The 17627-nt window shown below is 38.5% G+C and overlaps 1 protein-coding gene across 7 annotated transcripts in view; it reads left to right on the top strand.

Moving 5' to 3' along the window:
• BCAS3 (BCAS3 microtubule associated cell migration factor) overlaps window positions 1-17627 on the top strand; it is a 695431-nt gene that overhangs the window by 196375 nt on the left and 481429 nt on the right. For all 7 annotated transcript variants that reach the window (XM_064378433.1, XM_064378430.1, XM_064378431.1 and 4 more), the window contains exons 10-11: window positions 4307-4383; window positions 17237-17320. In XM_064378433.1, coding sequence (XP_064234503.1) covers window positions 4307-4383; window positions 17237-17320 — 161 coding nt within the window. The remainder of the gene's footprint in view (window positions 1-4306; window positions 4384-17236; window positions 17321-17627) is intronic.

The raw sequence follows: 17627 nt of genomic DNA, 5'->3' as shown, positions 1-17627 counted from the left end.
AGGGAACAGGTAAAGAGAGCTGATAGAGGACTGTTAATGGAACACATCCAATATGATGAGAAAGGAGACACCTTTGTATTTCGATATAAAGAAAAAGTCGCCTTGAGCAGCTGTCTGATGTGGAAATCCAAAACCAGGTATGATTAGGAAAACAAAAGAAAAAGACTGATAGATGTCATTAGCAGTCATTTTCGGTATCCTTATATTGAAAGGTAGATATGAAGTTTCCAGAGAGATCAAAGCAGTATACAGTAGGCAATCTTGTTCCATTGGCCTCTGTATTTACTTGGAAGAGGAAAAACTATTTCTTACAATATTTGTGTTATTTCTTGGTTTTAGTGTGTTCTTCATTTATATTAATGATGAATAACAAATAGAACAAATAGAAATGCAAATTTTACTTTAAAATGCAAAATTATCTTTAATTTTTGAAAGAGGAGCTTTGCTTTTATGTGAAGAAAAAGTTTGTGATATTTATGAGAATTCAGCAGTAGGTTAGTGTGAGTTCTAAGGTCAGCTTACATTAAAAGTTAAACCTATCTTTGTTTTTCTGGGTTCCACATAAGATGGACAAGGTCACTATGATGTTTTCAGGGCATGTGCTGGTGCAGGATGCATAGTGGACACTCAAGGAATATGTGTGCAGTGAACTAACTTGTGACTTATTCTCTGCACACAGTTCTCACCCACTAAATCTTAGAATGGCAGTACTCTGAAATTCATGGTATGCTTCATATACATGAAAAATAAACCAAAAATAAAATAGGAGTTTTAAACTCAAAGCTCATAAAACCTTAAGAGGGTTATTAATCAGCTGTATGATGATTAAACAAATCTCTGAAATGATATTTAATATTTTATGTGCTTGTATGTTTTTCTGGGGAAGATATTCATAATCTTTTTTGGACATCATACAATATGTGGTCTTTCGTGACTGTCTTTCACTGACCATAGATATATAATCAGTGTTTCTCCACTGTCCAGTATCTATCAGGTCTTCCTTTCTTTTCCTATATTCCATTGCATATATATGCCACATTTTATCTGATCATTAGTTGATAGATATTTGGTTGGTTTCTACTTTTAGGCTGTTGTAGATAATGCTTGTATGAACACTAGTGCACAAGTTTTTTGGTGGACATATATATGTTCTCTTGGGTATGATCATTTGGCTATAAGTTTTTGTAATTTTGATTTGAATTTCCCTGATGGCTAATGACACTGATGTTTTTTTTGAGATGGAGTCTGCTCTTCACCCGGCTGGTGCAATCTCAGCTTACTGCAACCTCTACCTCCCAGGTTCAGGTGATTCTTCTGCCTGAGTAGCTGGGATTACAACTGCGTGCCACCATGCCCAGCTAATTTTCGTATTTTTAGTAGAGAGAGGGTTTCACTGTGTTAGGCTGATCTCGGACTCCTGACCTCGTGATCTGCCTGCCTCGGTCTACCAAAGTGTTGGGATTACAGGCATGAGCCACTGTGCCTGGCTGGCAGTGACCATTTTTTTTTTCTGAGATGAAGTCTCCTCTGTCGCCCAGGCTGGAGTGCAGTGGCGCGATCTCAGCTCACTGCAACCTCCACCTCCGGGGTTCAAGCAATTCTCCTGCCTCAGCCTCCTGAATAGCTGAGACTGAGACTACAGGTGCGTGCCACCATGCCCATCTAATTTTTTTGTATTTTTAGTAGAGACGGGGTTTCACTGTGTTAGCCAGGATGGTCTCAATCTCCTGACCTTGTGATCTACCCACTTCGGCCTCCCAAAGTGCTGGGATTACAGGTGTGAGCCACTGTGCCTGGTGGGCACTGACCATTTTTAATGTGCTTATTTGCTGTTTGTATATCTTTGTCCATTTTTAAATTGAATTATTTGACTTTTCAATATTGAATGGTAATAGCTATTTTATATTGTAGATATAAGTCACTTATCAGATACGTTTTTTGCAAAAGATGTTTCCTCATTCTTTAGGTTGTCTTTTCACTTTCTTGATGGTGTCCTTTAAAGCATGTTAAGTTTGCATTTGTTTTGATAAAGTCCAGTTTTTCTGTTGTCATATATAAGAAATCATTGCCTAATCCAAGGTCATGAAAATTTACAGTATTTTGTTCTAAAGATTTAATTGTTTAACTTTTATATTTAAGCCTTTGATCCATTTTTGTATGTGATGTAAGATAGAGGTCCAGCTTCATTCCCATCAAGATGCCTTTGCATTTGGATATCCAGTAGACCCAGCACCATTTGTTAAAAAGACTTCTTTAACCTTTGATTTGTCTTGGAATTCTTGTTGAAAATCAGTTGACTATAAATGTACATACCTTTTTTTAATTTAAAGGGCTGAAACTTTTTCTTTGTCCTTGCTAGGAAATATAAGGCAAAGTGTCACAGAGAGTAGTTCAGTTTTTTGTTTTTTGAAACGAGTTCAGGTCACCTCTCCATTAGGGAGACTTTCTTGGGGGATACCATCTAAAATTGCATCATGCTTGTGTGCCTTCTTAATTACTTTTTTAGTAATGGAAAAATAGTGTGCTTCTAAAATTTTTTTACCTTCATTAAAATTGGGAAATGAGTTCTTTTACCATCCAATTCTCTCTTTCTTTGTTCAAAACCATTGTAAACGTGTTAGAATTAGGCCTAGTATTATAGAGATTCATGTCTGCCCAACTACTTGTTTTCAGAGTTTACCTAGAGGCAAAGGTTAATCTTTAAAGGAGTCATGCTTGTAAGGTTGGGATAGTGCTGAGCGACTTATGTTCCGCTGATTCTAGCTCTAAAGCATTCTTTTGGCAAGCAGGAAAACAGTTGCTTTCATTAAAATACACTGTAATTCTTGAGGTCCACTGAACTCTAAAAATATGGACTCAGAAGATGAAATGAAGAATTGTAAACTGTGTTTTCTCTTAGGATCCTTTTGTATTTGTGAGGTTAAAGTGGTTATCAGAATTGATTGAGAGTCAGATTATTTAGTTTTAAAGCTAATTCAGGAGATGAGCTATGTCTAATGTGACACTGCAGTTCACAGGTACTTGGTTCTGTTTTCATGACAAGTTTTAAAAGGAGGAAAACTTTTTTGATGATATTTATCTTCATTTCTCCAGCTCTAAAATTTTTAAGGAATATATTATACATACTCATATATAAAAGTACATTTTTAATGAATAAGATTAATTTACTCAATAAGAGTAATCTATTGTGTAAATACTACACAATTTATATTAGAGTATGTTGCCTTTGTATAATTTTTAGTGTATTTTTATTCTACATATGTTTATATAATATGCATTCAGTAGATAATAGTAATATTCCAGTTAACCTGAGGTCTGTTTTCCAGAAACCCAAAGCATTGCAAACATACTTCTTCAAGCAGTAGCAGAAATGAGCAGTTTTTTAAAAAGTGAGCAATAAAATGAGAAAGCTTTTATTTATGTGGACTTTCTTTTAGGGTCTGTCTCTTCTCTATAAGTTTATTATTTTCTTTTTAAGATGACAATTCAGAATAGATGGCAATTTAGGGAGCTTGGCTGAAAACAGATGTTTACTGGAAGCAACAGTAAAGTGTGCTTCTTTAGTGCTTTTGAGCACAGCAATAGGAACATGGTCAGAATGACTGTCGAGTGGCATGTAGGGGAGATTGAGCGGTGAAGAAAACAGACAAATTCTTCAATTTACATATCCTTCTAATCAAGTTGGAGGAAGATAGAAAGTAAGCAGTAAATATATGTCATAGAACAATTAACTGTTTTTATTGGCTAGAACTGGAAGCAAGGAGAATGATATTGAGTGAGATATAAATACAAAAGATTATGCAGTTCCCCATCATCTTTCTGTGGAGGCAGCTGTTCAGAGTTCCTTGTCCTCATTGGCCTAAATGAGGTTAAATACTTTTTTTCTCCCCATCACAGTATCATGTCTGATAGTCTTATTTATCTTTTGCCCTTACATTCCTGAACCCATCATATCCTCTCTCTCTTCTCTCCCAAAATCCTTCCTTGATTTAGGAATGTTAGACTTGAAACGGCCCCTCTTAACTTCATTCTCTTGCTTAGGAATAACTGTATAAAATGCCCAGTGTTTGCCAAAAGTGATGACCAATTCTTTCCAGATTTGTTTCTTATTGGGATAGACTTAAAAATCCAAAGAAACGAAACAGAGGAGGGAAAAAAATGAAGCTTATTTGCTATCAAAATAATGACTAGTATTATGGGAATTTTATGTGAGACTTGAAAACATAGTTTTCTGGCATCGACATATGATGCACTAGTAGAAAAGTTATTAAGAAATTTCTCAATAGTGCCATTTGAAATTTTTCAGGCTGCTATCCATGTCCAGGGCCAAACATGAATCCTATTGCTCTTGGAAGCCGCTGGCTTGCTTATGCAGAAAACAAGGTAAGATATGGCCTGTATTTGGATTATTTGTAATGAAGTAAGTGTTGAAGGATTTTCCATAATAAATACCTATGCTCCATAGGTGATTACCAATGATAAATGTTTAACTTACTAGTTCATTTGCTTTGGTTTGGTTTTAATTGTGCAACTAATAATTGAATTCTTTTAAGGATTCATAAATATTTGACAATTGTCATTAAGTCCAGATTCTGTAGAACCTTAAGTTTTTAAGCTTGGTTTTATAGAGAGAACTTTATCCTATTAATACTAGAGTGCAGCATTGAGATTACCCAGTAGTGATATTAAGGAAAGTAGTTTCTGACTTTTTAGAAATCAGGAGGCAGAGGTAACTTCTATCTTCATTGGGAGATTAGAAGCCTGGGCATAGAATAATTTAATTGACATTAACCATATGCTAACAACTAGATCTAAACAAGGGTTCAGCCTTTTTTTCTTTTTTTTTTTTTTTAACTTTCTGGTTGTTTTGAGACAGTTGGAGTAGGAGAAATGGTGAATGTAGGAGCTATTTGAAGGCTATTTCAATAATCAAGAAAAGGGACAATAATCATTTGCACCAGTATAGTAGAGGTGGAACTAATGAGAAGTAGTTAAGTTCTGGATATATTTTAAAGACAGAGCCAACAGGTTTTCTTAGTCATAACATATCTGTCAAACACAGCAGGAGAGTAGTATTGGAATTACAGCTAGAATTATACTAATACTAGAATAAGAATCATAGCTAACACATAGCACTTACTGCCACCCAGGCATTATTCTAAGTGATTAAACTCATTTAATCCTCATAATAACTCTATGAGGTAGGTACTGTTGTTTTTTGTTTGTTTGTTTGTTTTTGTTTACATGCCATAATCAAGTTGGTAGTGACTGTCTTTCAGGAACTCTTTTTATTTTTTTGAAAGAAAGAGGAAGAGAAAGTGGGAGAGAGAACAGGAATCTTGCTCTGTTGCCCAGGCTGGAATGCAATCTAAAAATAGGTATTAAAAACCTCTTTTATGCTGATAATTGTGCTTAACAGCGGAGACAGGAAGGAATAAGGGAAGAAAATAACAAACAGCCAACCAATATTTCAGTTAAGTCTGTGAAATGCTATGCAAATGCTGAAGAGTGATTTACTTCCAATTATGTGGTCACTTTCAAAATAGGTTTAATGTGATACTGAGAAAAATGTATGTTCTATGGACCTGGGGTGAAGAATTCTATAAATATTCACTGAGTTTACTTGTTCCAGGTCTGAGTTCTAATCATAAGATGTCCCTGTTAATTTTCTATCTTTTTGATCTGTCGAATATTAACAATGTGGTGTCAAAGTCTCCCGCTATTATTGTGCGGGAGTCCAAGTCTCTTTATAAGTCATTAAGAACTTATCTTATGTATCTGGGTGTTCCTATATTGGGTGCATATATATTTATGATCATTGACTCCTGTTGTTGCATTGATCCTTTTACCATTATGTAATGTCCTTTGTTTCTTTCAGTCTTTGTTACTATGAAAGTCTATTTTATCAGAGACAAAAGTTACAACTCCTGTTTTTTTTTCTCTCCATTTGATTGGTGAGTCTTCCTCCAATCCTTTATTTTGAGTTTTTGTGTGACCTTTTTTATGAGATGGATCTGGATACAGTGTACCAATGGGTTTTGACTTTTTTTCAATTTGCCTGTCTGTGTCTTTGATTGGGGCATTTAATCCATTTAAATTTAGGATTAATATTGATATTTGTGAGTTTAATATTGTCATTTAATGCTATCTGGCTATTCTGCCCATTAGTTGATATAGATTCTTCATTATGGAGATACTCTTTACCTTTTGGTAAGTTTTTGGGATGACTGATACTGGTTGTTCCTTTCTGTGTGTCATGCTTCTTTCAGAAGCTCTTGTAAAGCAGGTCTAGTGGTGATGAAATCTCTGAGTGCTTGCTTGTTCACGAAAAATTTTATTTTTCCTTCATTTATGAAGCTTAGTTTGGCTGGATATGAGATTCTAGGTTGAAAATTCTTTGAGGATATTGAATATTGACCTCCACTCTCTTCTAGTTTGTAGGGTTTCTGCTGAGAGATCTTCTGTGAGTCTGATAGGCTTCCCTTTATGGGTAACCTGACCTTTCTCTCTAGCTGCCCTTAAAATTTTCTCCTTTATTTCAACCCTGGTGAATCTAATGATTGTGTGTCTTGGGGTTGCTCTACTTGAGGAATATCTTTGTGGTGTTCTCTGTATTACCTGGAGTTGAGTATTGTCCTGCCTTACTAGATTAGGAAATTTTTCCTGAATAATATCCTGAAGAATATTTTCCAGCTTGCATTCATTCTCATCATGACATTCAGGTACACCTATCAAACGTAAATTAGGTCTTTTCACATAGTCCCATATTTCTTGGAGACATTGCTCATTCCTTTTTACTCTTTCTTTTCTAATCTTATCTTTTCATTTCATTCCATTAAGTTGGTCTTCAACCTCTGATATCCTTTCTTCTGCTTGATCAATTCTACTGTTAAAACCTGTGCATACTTTGCGGAGTTCTCGTATTGTATTCTTTAGTTCCATTAATTCACTTATATTCCTCTCTAAATTGTCTATTCTCGTTAGGATTTCGTCAAACCTTTTTTCAAGGTTCTTAGTTTCTTTACGTTGGGCTAGAACATGTTCTTTTAACTCACAGAAGTTTCTTATTATCCACCTTCTGAAGCCTAATTCTATTAATGGAACACACTCATTCTCCATCAGGCCTTGTTCCCCTGTTGATGAGGAACTGTGATCCCCTGTAGAGGGAGAGGCATTCTGATTTTGGGTGTTCTCAGCCTTTTTACGCTGATTTCTTCCCATCATTGTAAATTTATCCACCTGTCATCTTTGTAATTACCAACTTTCAAATTAGGTCTCTGAGTGGACATCAAACTTGTTGATTCCCGGCACCGGAATCTGAGCAACCCACTGTGTCGGCTAAAACAGCGGCATTAAGATTCATGGTGCTTTCTGCCCGGGAATCTCCGGTCTGGCTTCCCTCTTGAGTCCCTTTTTCAATCAGCTGAATGGGTGACTCTGCCTTTCCGGAGCTCCAAACATCAACCAAAAGGGGACCCAGTCCCGTTTACTCTGCACCGAGAACCACCACTCTGGCCATAAAAGTCACGCTGGCGACCAGTGGGGCTCCTCCTCTGGGAATCTCCTGGTCCGTGAGCAACAAAAATTTGTCTGAAAGTGTGGCATCCTCTCGTTCTCTGCGCTTTCACTGGGAGCTACAATCCTGAGCTGCTAGTAATCAGCCATCTTGGATCTCTCTCCTTTTTTTTTTTTTTTCTTTTTTTGAGACAGTGTCTCGCTCTCTCATTAGTCTGGAGTACAGTGGCACTGTCTTGGCTCACTGCAACCTCCGCCTTCTGGGTTCAAGTGATTCTCCTGCCTCAGCCTCCCGAGTAGCTGGGACTGCAGGCATGTGCCACCATGCTTGGCTAATTTTTGTAGTTTTAGTAGAGATGGGGTTTCACCATGTTGGCCAGGATGGTCTTGATCTCTTGACCTTGTGATCCATCCACCTCAGCCTCTCAAAGTGCTGGGATTATAGGTGTGAGTCACCACGCCTGGCCCCAGCCATTTGTTTTAATAATTACATCATATATGTTCACCTTCTGTTGCCTTTTTCAGTTATTTATCAATTTATTTATTAAGGTCATCATATTAAGTGAAGATACTGTATTTATACACTAGGAATTTTATTTATGTCAAATTCAAGGAAAAAGGTAAATTTGAATCTTCACAAAGAAAGGTAAAATTCTTTTAATTCCATTAACTACCCTGCATGTGAATGTAGAATGAAACCTAAAACATTACAGATTTCAAAGAACACTACTATTTTTGGTTATGTTTTTGGTGGTTGCATAGTTAATGAGTGTATCTTGGGATTAATATAAATTAGTATGAAATAGTTCTTGACAAAGTTAGGATGTGGTAAGTAAAGTAATTATTTGGTAAAGCCATGGGGCTACTAGATCTCTAGCCTCTGGAATGTACAAAGATCAAGAAACTACTGATGAAAATTATTTTTCTGGATAAATTCTTTGAGATCTTAATCATGAGTCTGTCTGCAACTACTAGATATGTTACATCTTACTGAATTTTGTGTTTATATTCCATCCTGTCCTTTCTCTTGATTTTCTGTTATATCTTATAAAAATAGCTCTTTCAAATTATTCTTTTCTAACAAGACTGGAGGAATACAAGTAAGTGCAGTGACACAATGGTATCTTCTAATGTTTATATCTGTAAAGCATTTCCCTTGAGTGCTGGAGACATCCAAGACAAAGATGTATAAATTGTCCCTTGGGTCTTGTGGATCTAGTCTCACATGTGGGGAACTGCCCATTTGAAAGTGGAGATAATATGTGAATAGTTACATATTGTCTTTGAGGGGAAAGAACTCCCTTCATAGATGCATAGCCTGAATAGGCACCAATTGTTTTCCTTCTTCAGGAACACATGTTAATATCTGGTGTCATGTACAGAGACCAGACAACGTAGTGGCCTTCACAAGAAGTTTGTGAATCAAATGTTGTACCTTCATCTTGAAAATAATTCTAGATAAATGTCCTTACATAGAATTTTCTTTTTTTCCTTCCTTTTTTTTTTGAGATGGAGTTTTACTCTGTTGCCGCCAGGCTGGAGTGCAGTGGCATGATCTCAGCTCACTGCAATCTCCATCTCCCAGGTTCAAGCAATTCTCCTGCCTCAGCCTCCCGAGTAGCTGGGACTACAGGCATCTGTCCCCACACCCAGCTAATTTTTGTATGGTTTTAGTAGAGATGGGGTTTCACCGTGTTGGTCAGGATGATCTTGATCTCTTGACCTTGTGATCCGCCCACCTCAGCCTCCCAGTGTTTTGGGATTACGGGCGTGAGCCACTGTGCCTGACCACATACTGTTTTCATAAGAGCTAGCATTTATTAGTTTCTAATTATTTTAGCTTTGGGGCTGAGTATGGAATTATAAAATTGAATTGAATTTTGGGGGTAACAATCTCCTTCAGTGAAAATGTTCTTTGACTATAATATCTTGAGAAGCAATATATCTTTTTTTGGTTTTATTTTCTTTTAAGGTTCATGGGGAACACATGCGTGTTCATTACATAGGTTTATTGTGTAAGGGTGGTGATTGGGCTTCTAATGTATCCATCACTCAGATATTGAACATTGTACCCAATAAGTGATTTTTCAACCCTCAGCTGCCTCCCACCCTCCCCCTTTTAGAGTCCCCACTGTCTATTATTTCCATTTTCATCATCATGTGTACTCATTGTTTAGCTCTCATTTATAAGTGAGAACATGCTATTTTTGATTTTCTGTTTCTGAGTTAGTTCCCTTAGGATAATGACCTCCAGCTCCATGCATGTTGCCGCAAAGGACGATTTCATTCGTTCAATGGCTACATAGTATTCCATGGTGTGTATAACCATATTTTCTTTATTCAGTCAACTGTTGATAGATGCTTAGTTTGGTTCCATGACTTTGCTATTGTGACTAGCACTGCAGTGAACATACAAGTACAGGTTCTTTTTAAAATGATTTCTTTTCCTTTAGATAGATACCCAGTGGTGGGATTGCTGAGTGACATGGTAGTTCTATTTTTATTTCTTTGAGAAATCGCCATACTGTTTTCCATAGGGGTTGAACTAATTTACATTTCCACCAACAGTGTATAAGGATCCCCTTTTCTACATATTCATGCCAATATCTGTTTTTGATTTTTTAAGAATAGCCATTTTCGGCCAGCGTGGTGACTCATGCCTATAATCCCAGTGTAAGGTATATTGCCAAGTTAAAATGAGGAAACTGAGGCCAGTGTGAGAAAATGAGAATCCAATTTATTCAGATCCCGGGTGAGGTTCTGTGGTCCGGGAAGGGGCCAGAGAAGTCGCACTGGGCTTCTCAGGGTGTGGGGTTTTATAGGGAGTGGAGGTAATTGATTGGTCTTTAGGGAAACAAAGAGCAGACAGTTTCATTGGTGAGGAGGGTTGATTGATTATTAGGGAAACAAAGAGCAGAGAGTTTCATTGGTGAGGGGAAGTCAAGGTGCTGATGGGGCAAGCTGCCATTGGTTGCCAGGCGGGACTACTGGTGGGCTGACCGGCTGGGGAGGTCAATGTTAAGCTGCCATTGGACAAATCTTTGGTGGGCTTTTTAAATTTTGAAGGGGTCGAGTGAGGAATGCAGGAGTGGGTGTGTGGAGCCTGCATAGAGAGACCAGATAGGAGTGGGTGTGGGGAGCCAGCATAGAGAGGCCAGCATGGGGAGAAATAAGTGTGTCGGCATGGAGAGGCCGGCATGGGGAGGGATAAGTGTGTCAGCATGGAGAGGCCGGCACGGGGAGAGATAAGTGTGTCCATTTAACTCCTGGTGAGGCAGCCGGCCTTACACCCAGCACTTTGGGAGGCTGAGGCTGGTGGATTATGTGAGGTCAGGAGTTTGAGAAGAGCCTGGCCAACATGGTGAAACCCCGTCTCTACTCAAAATACAGAAAATTAGCTGGGTGTGGTGGCGCATGCCTGTAATACCAGCTACTTGGCAGGCTGAGGCAGTAGAATCGCTTGAACCTGGAAGGTGGAGGTTGCAGTGAGCTGAGATCGTGCCATTGAACTCCAACCTGGGCAATAAGAACAAAACTCTGTCTAAAAAAAAAAAAAAAAGAATAGCCATTTTCACTGGTGTAAGATGATATCTTGGTGTGGTTTTTAATTGCATTTCTCTGATAATTAGTGATGCTGAGCATTTTATTCAATGTTGGTCACTTAACGTTTCTTTTCAGAAATGTCTATTTATGTCCTTTGGGGTTCTTAGGGGTTTTTCATGGAGTTTGTTTCTTTTCTTGTTCAGTTGTTTGAGTTTCTTGTATATTCTTAGTTGAAGGTATAATTTACAAATATTTTCTCCCTTTGTGTAGTTTGTCTGTTTATCAATTATTTCTTTTGCTGTGCAGGAACTTTTTAGTTTAACTTTTTAGTTTAAGCCTCATTTATCTATTTTTGTTACATTTGTTTTTGGAGTCTTTGTCATAAATTCCTTGTCTAGGACAATGTTTAGAAGAGTTTTTTTTTTTCTAGGTTTTCTTTTAGAATTTCTATAGTTTCAGGTCTTACATTTAGATCTTCAATCCATCTTGAATTAATGTTTGTATATGCTGAGAGATAGGGGTCTGGTTTCATTCTTCTGCTTATGGCTAGCCAGTTTTCTCAGCTCCATTTATTGCACAGGGTGTCCTTTCTCCATTTTGTATTTTTGTCAACTTTATTATCAAAAAAGATCAGTTGCTTTTAAGTAGCTGACATTATTCAGTTCTCTATTCTGTTCTATTGATCTATGTATCTTTTTTTCTTTTTCAGACAGATTCTTGCTCTGTTGCCCAGACTGGAGGGCAGTGTTGTGATCTCTGTTTGCTACAACCTCTGCTTCCTGGGTTCAAGTGATTCTCTCTCCTCAGACTCCTGAGTAGCTGAGACTACAGGCACATGCTACCACACCTGGCTAATTTTTGTATTTTTAGTAGAAATGGAGTTTTATCGTGTTGGCCAGGCTGGTCTTGAATACCTGATGTCAAGTGATTCACCCACTTTAGCCTCCCAAAGTGCTGAGATTATAGGCATGTGCCTCTGTGCCTAGCCTCTGTCTATTTTTGTACCAGTACCATGCTGTTTTAGTTACTGCAGCCTTGTAGTATAGTTTGAAATCTGCAGCCTTGTAGTATAGTTTGTTTCTTCCTGATTTGTTCTGTTTGCTTAGGACTGCTTTGGCTATTTAGGCATTTTTTTTTTTTTTTTTTTTGCTTTTATATGAACTTTAGGATTGTTTTTAAAAGAGCTATCTTCAAGTTCTGAGATTCTCTCTTTTGCCCGATGTAGTGAATTGTTAAAACTTTCTAATGTGTTTTCTGTTACCTCCAATATATTCTTCACTTCCAGAATTGCTTTTTTTTATTTTTCTGTTTATTATTTTTTATGTTTAAAAAATTTAAAAATTTAATTTTTTTTTAAGAGACAGGATCTCACTGATCTTACTATGTCATCCAGGCTAAAGTTCAGTGGTGCAGTCGTGACTCACTGCAGCCTTGACCCCCAGGGATCAAGTGATTCTCCTGCCTCAGCTTCCTGACTGAGTAGCTGGGTCTACAGGTCTGTGCCACCACACCAGGCTATTTTTTTTTTTTTTTGGTAGAGATAGAGTCTTGCCATGTTGCCCAAGCTGGTCTTGAACTCCTTGGCTCAAGCACTCTTCCTGCCTTGACCTCCCATAGTGCTGGGATTACAGGCATGAGCCACTGTACTTGGCCAGAATTTCTATTTGACTCTTTTAAAAAATATCCATCTCTCTGGTAAATTTCTCATTTTTATTCTGAATTGTTTTTCTGATATATCTGTATTATTTTTCAGAATTTTCTTGTATCTCACAAGATTATTTTAAATTATTTGAGTCCTATGTCTGGGATTTCATAAATTTCTTTTTGATTGAATCTGTAGCTAGAGAGTTGTCTTTCTTTGGAGGCATCATATTTTCTTCATTTTTCATGTTTCCTGTGTCTTTACACTGATACTTTCACATCTGGTGCAACAGTTACCTCTTCGTATTTTTACATTTATTTTCATAGATGACTTTTTTATGGATGAAGATGTATCTATAGTACTGGTTGGATAGGGCAACTTGGTCTTGGTCTTGATTCTGGGTGTGTACAGTAATGTAGTCTGTTTTTTTTTTTTTTTTTTGCTGTACACATCATTAGGGGTATCTATTATTTACTTAATGAATTAAAGTGTGGTTATTAGTGGTGGCTGTTGTGAAGTTTTGCTGGAGACTGGGATGCCAGGTTGGCTGGTCATCATTATGCAGTGGTGGCAGCATTGGGCTGAGTATTCCTATCCTTGTGCCCCAGAGGGATGTACATTGGCACCTGTATTGGTGGTTACAAGTGGGCTGATTCTTGGTCCTCCAGGTAGCTTGCTTGGATGCTGGTAGTGGCAGTGGTAAATGATGTGGGTGGGCTGGGTTTTGGGCCCCTGGGTAGCCAGTGTGACATCATGATAATAGTAGCAGTGGCAAGATGATTCTTTTTGTCCCTGGTGGTGTGTGTTGATGGTGGTGGTGGCTGCAATGGTCTGGGGCTTCAGGAGTCAGTCTTCAGGCCTGTAGTTGGAACTTCCAGGTAGGTGCCAGCTGTGGGGGCAGTGGTAGGGAGATAAGGCCAAACTTTAGATTCCCTAGAGGAGTGCTTATGTACCCAAAGAAGTGGATTGGGTTGGGCAATCCAAGGACCCTGGGTTATGTGTTCTGTCTTGGGGTGTTGAGGGCAGAACTCGACTGGGTAGGATTGTTCTCAGGCTCTGCAGCGGTGAGAGCAGATATGAGCTATGGTGGGTGGGAACAGGGTAATCCTAGGAACAGTTCTTGGGTGAGTGGCTGCCTCTGGAGAGGTTAGGTCTGGCCTCAGTAGCCACAGCTAGGCTGGTGGGTGGGGAAAATGTGTCTCTTTCACATGCCAGTCCCAGTGGGGCTCACCCCCCGGTCCTGGTGGCAATGGCATATACCTGTCTAACCCCCATCCCTGGCTGCAGGAGCATCTGGCCAGCTCACAACCAAGTCTCAGTGGCAACTCATGCATATCTCGTCTCTGTCCTGGTAGAACTTGCTTTCCTGCATTGGTAGCTGCTACAGCCCATGCTTTACTTGATTCTCAGCCCCTATGGCGGGAGTGTGCCCAGATCACACCCTATTCCCAGCAGTGACAGCCTGAGGTTTTTTGTTTTGTTTTGTTTTGTTTCCTCTGAGACTGAGTCTTGCTCTGCTGCCCGGGCTGGAGTGCAGTGGTGTGATCTCAGCTCACTGCAACCTCCACCTCCAGGTTCAAGCAATTCTCTTGCCTCAGCCTCCTGAGTAGCTAGGATTACAGGCATGCACTACCATGCCTGGCTAATTTTTGTATTTTTAGTAGAGACTGGGTTTCACCATATTGGCCAGGCTGGTCTTGAACTCCTGATCTTGTGATCTGCCTACCTTGGCCTTCCAAAGTGTTGGGATTACAGGCATGAGCCACGGCACCTGGCCTCTGAGCTTTTTGTTTGTTTGTTTGTTTGTTTTTTTAACACCTCAGTCCCAGCATGTCTAGGCCCCAGCACAGCATGCCATCTGCCAATAACTAGGTTTGAAGATGGTGTCTTACTGGTCATGGTGGCTTGTGCCTGTAGTTCCAGCTACTTGGGAGGCAGAGGTAGGAAGATTGCTTGAGTTCAGGGCTGTAGTGCACTATGCCAACTGGTTGTCTGCACTAAGTTCAGCATCAATACGGTGACCTCACAGGAGTGAAGAACCACCAGGTTGCCTAAGGAGGGGTGAATCAGCCCAGATTGGAAATAGAGCAGATGAAAATTCCCATGCTGATCAGTAGTGGGATGGCAACTGTGAATAGCCACTGCACTCCAGCCTGTGCAACGTGGTAAGACCCTGTCTCTTTAAAAAAAAAGAAAAAGAAAAAGAAAAAGAAAAGGGTGTCTTGCTATAGCCACTTAGGTCTCAGAAAGTGTATAAGACCCTCCCTATAGCAGTTCTGTTCAGCAGTCTCCCAACATCTCCCTATGTTAAGTTTCAGGGCTTGGGAGGGTTGAGGGTCTCTCCTCTGGCTAAGATTGCGTGATTCAATGGTGGGGGAAGTGGGCTGCTGGAGTTCTCTTACTTATCCTTGCCTTGTGTTAGGAAGACACTCTCAGCCTATCCTACCCAAGCAGGCTGTCTTCCTTCTCCTACCCACTTTTGCTGTTTCTTGTTACTTCTCTGTTGAATTCTAGTCTTCTTCCTTGGACAATGTATTTGAAGACTCTCTATGCATTATTTTGGTTCTTCTGTGTGGAGAAGATGAGCATGAAATGGTTCTTGACCAATCCTTTCTTTCACAAAAATGACATAGTATATATGCTCTTTGGAAAACTGTTTTTCTTTCTTTTGCTCAATAATATTTCCTGGAAACTAGTTGATTTGATAGAATTTTGCACTGTGGAAAATTCTGACTCGTCTTTAATTTTGTTGAACCAAGATGCAAATGTAATTTTCTGATGATTCTAAATTTTAGACCAAAATTTCTGACTTAGTTACTTTTATGTAGAACTACTGACTCAGTTGTAGTTGAATTTAAAAGGTAAGAATAGGGCCAGGCATGGTGGCTCATGCCTGTAGTCCCAGCGCTTTGGAAAGCTAAGGTGGGTGGATCACTCGAGGCCAGGAGTTTGAGACCAGCCTGGCCAACATGGCAAAACCCCATATCTACTAAAAATACACACACAAAAAATAGCCAGGTGTGGTGGTGCATGCCTGTAATCCCAGCTACTTGGGAGTCTGAGGCAGGAGAATTGCCTTAACCCAAGGGGCAGAGGTTGCAGTGAGCTGAAATGATACCACTGCACTCCAGCCTGAGTGATAGAGTGATACTCTGGGGGAAAAAAAAAAAAAAAAGAAAGAAAGGAAGGTAAGAGTGTTGTTTGTTTTTATATGTTTGTCCTGGAGTCTTTTAATTGCCAGAAGCAGAGACTAAGCAATAACCTTTCTTTCCTTGCTCATGCAGCAGGAGGCAGCAGAGGAATAAATTTTCATAATTCTTCAAATGTGTTTTGTGGTTGAATGAGTGAGCGAGAAAAAGATTCTGTTTGCTAAAATGGTCACTCTATGTGAAACCACATTTGATGACCACCTATCATTTGGAAAATTCCTCACTTCTCTCTTTGAAATCTACTTAAGCAGTCATTCAGTGTGACATAACAGATGGCCTAAAAATAATCTTGACTTTGCATTATATCATACTTTTAAGGGTTTTCCATTCTATTATAATATATTACTATTGCTTTCAGGGATATTTAAAATAACAATCTCAGTGATGAAGAAAATTTTGAATTAAGAATAAAAGGATTACATGTCAATCTTCATTAGAGGATCTGATTTTAAACTATGTAAAGCATTTTTAATTTTTATGTTTTGGGAGATACAGATTCTCTGTGAATTCCAAAGGTTTTAAAAGACTAATGATGTGCAGTTCTAATACTCTACCCTTGTCATTTTGTTTTTTTAAAAATGTTAAACATACAAATCTGGCTGATGACATTTTTTACTAAATGTAGGAAGTGAGGACCAGTGGTGAATTTAATCCTGGTTTATTAGTAGCATATGAAATAATCATGTATCTCAAAGTAGGGATTCACTTTGAAAATTGGCAGTTTGCTTTATTCACGTCAGTCACAAATAAGGATATGTCTTTTTTATTCCTAATGGTAAAAGCTTAAGCTCTCTGAAGTGGACAGCTAGTATATGTGTCATAGTTGATTTACACATAATTGTAACACCTTTCCACTGACACAATTGAAAATGCAAATATGGTAAAATCTTTTGTTTTCCTTATATGTTTTCTTTTATAATCTTTGTGGAGGAATTAACAGGATAAAACATATCATTTGTTAACATGTCAGAGATTTAAGTTAGGATGTCATGTGTAAGTCCTTTGAGTATGTTTTTAAAATTTATTTGTGGAAAGGCCACCAGACCCCAATCCTACCATTTCAGAGTTTATGGATTCTTAAAGACTATTTATCTTGTAATTAAAACCGTAGTTGAGCATGAAACTGCCTGAGTGGCACCAGTAGATTATAAAAAGGGGTAAAAATGTCTCAGCAGCGCTTTTAGCTGTTTGTCTGAAATACACTCATGCAAACATTCCCTCCCATCACCATCACTATGCATGGTGAATAAGCTCTATCCTAATAGGCTGCAGAGTTAAACCAAGTAATAGAAATGACTTTCTGCTTTTCTCCCTCTCTTTTTCTCAGTTGATTCGATGTCATCAGTCCCGTGGTGGAGCCTGTGGAGACAACATTCAGTCTTACACTGCCACAGTTATTAGTGCTGCTAAAGTGAGTACCTCTGAAATCTCGGAGAGTTGTGATTATGTGTAGTAATTGTTCAGATTTCTCTCCTGAATTATATTTTCTATTGTAATGATTGTAGTGCTTGTACTTCTCCAATTTTAAATATTTTAAGTTTGTTAGCTAGCTTCAAATCTGTTATCAAATTACTACCACATTTGGAAGAAGCTTTCCATGTTTTAAACAGTGACTTCTGGATTCTCTGTGATTTGCATCATTCTACCTACACTGACCTCCCTTTGCGTCTTTGAACATTTCTGAGTCTTCTTCTCGTGAAAAGAATATTATTCCCTAT

The sequence above is a fragment of the Aotus nancymaae genome, unplaced genomic scaffold (assembly GCF_030222135.1).
Source record: "Aotus nancymaae isolate 86718 unplaced genomic scaffold, 86718_ANA_hifiasm-v0.15.2.pri h1tg000018l, whole genome shotgun sequence".
Lineage (NCBI taxonomy): Eukaryota > Metazoa > Chordata > Mammalia > Primates > Aotidae > Aotus > Aotus nancymaae.
Note: the sequence above shows the minus strand (reverse complement) of the source record. Positions and strands in the feature narration are given on the sequence as shown.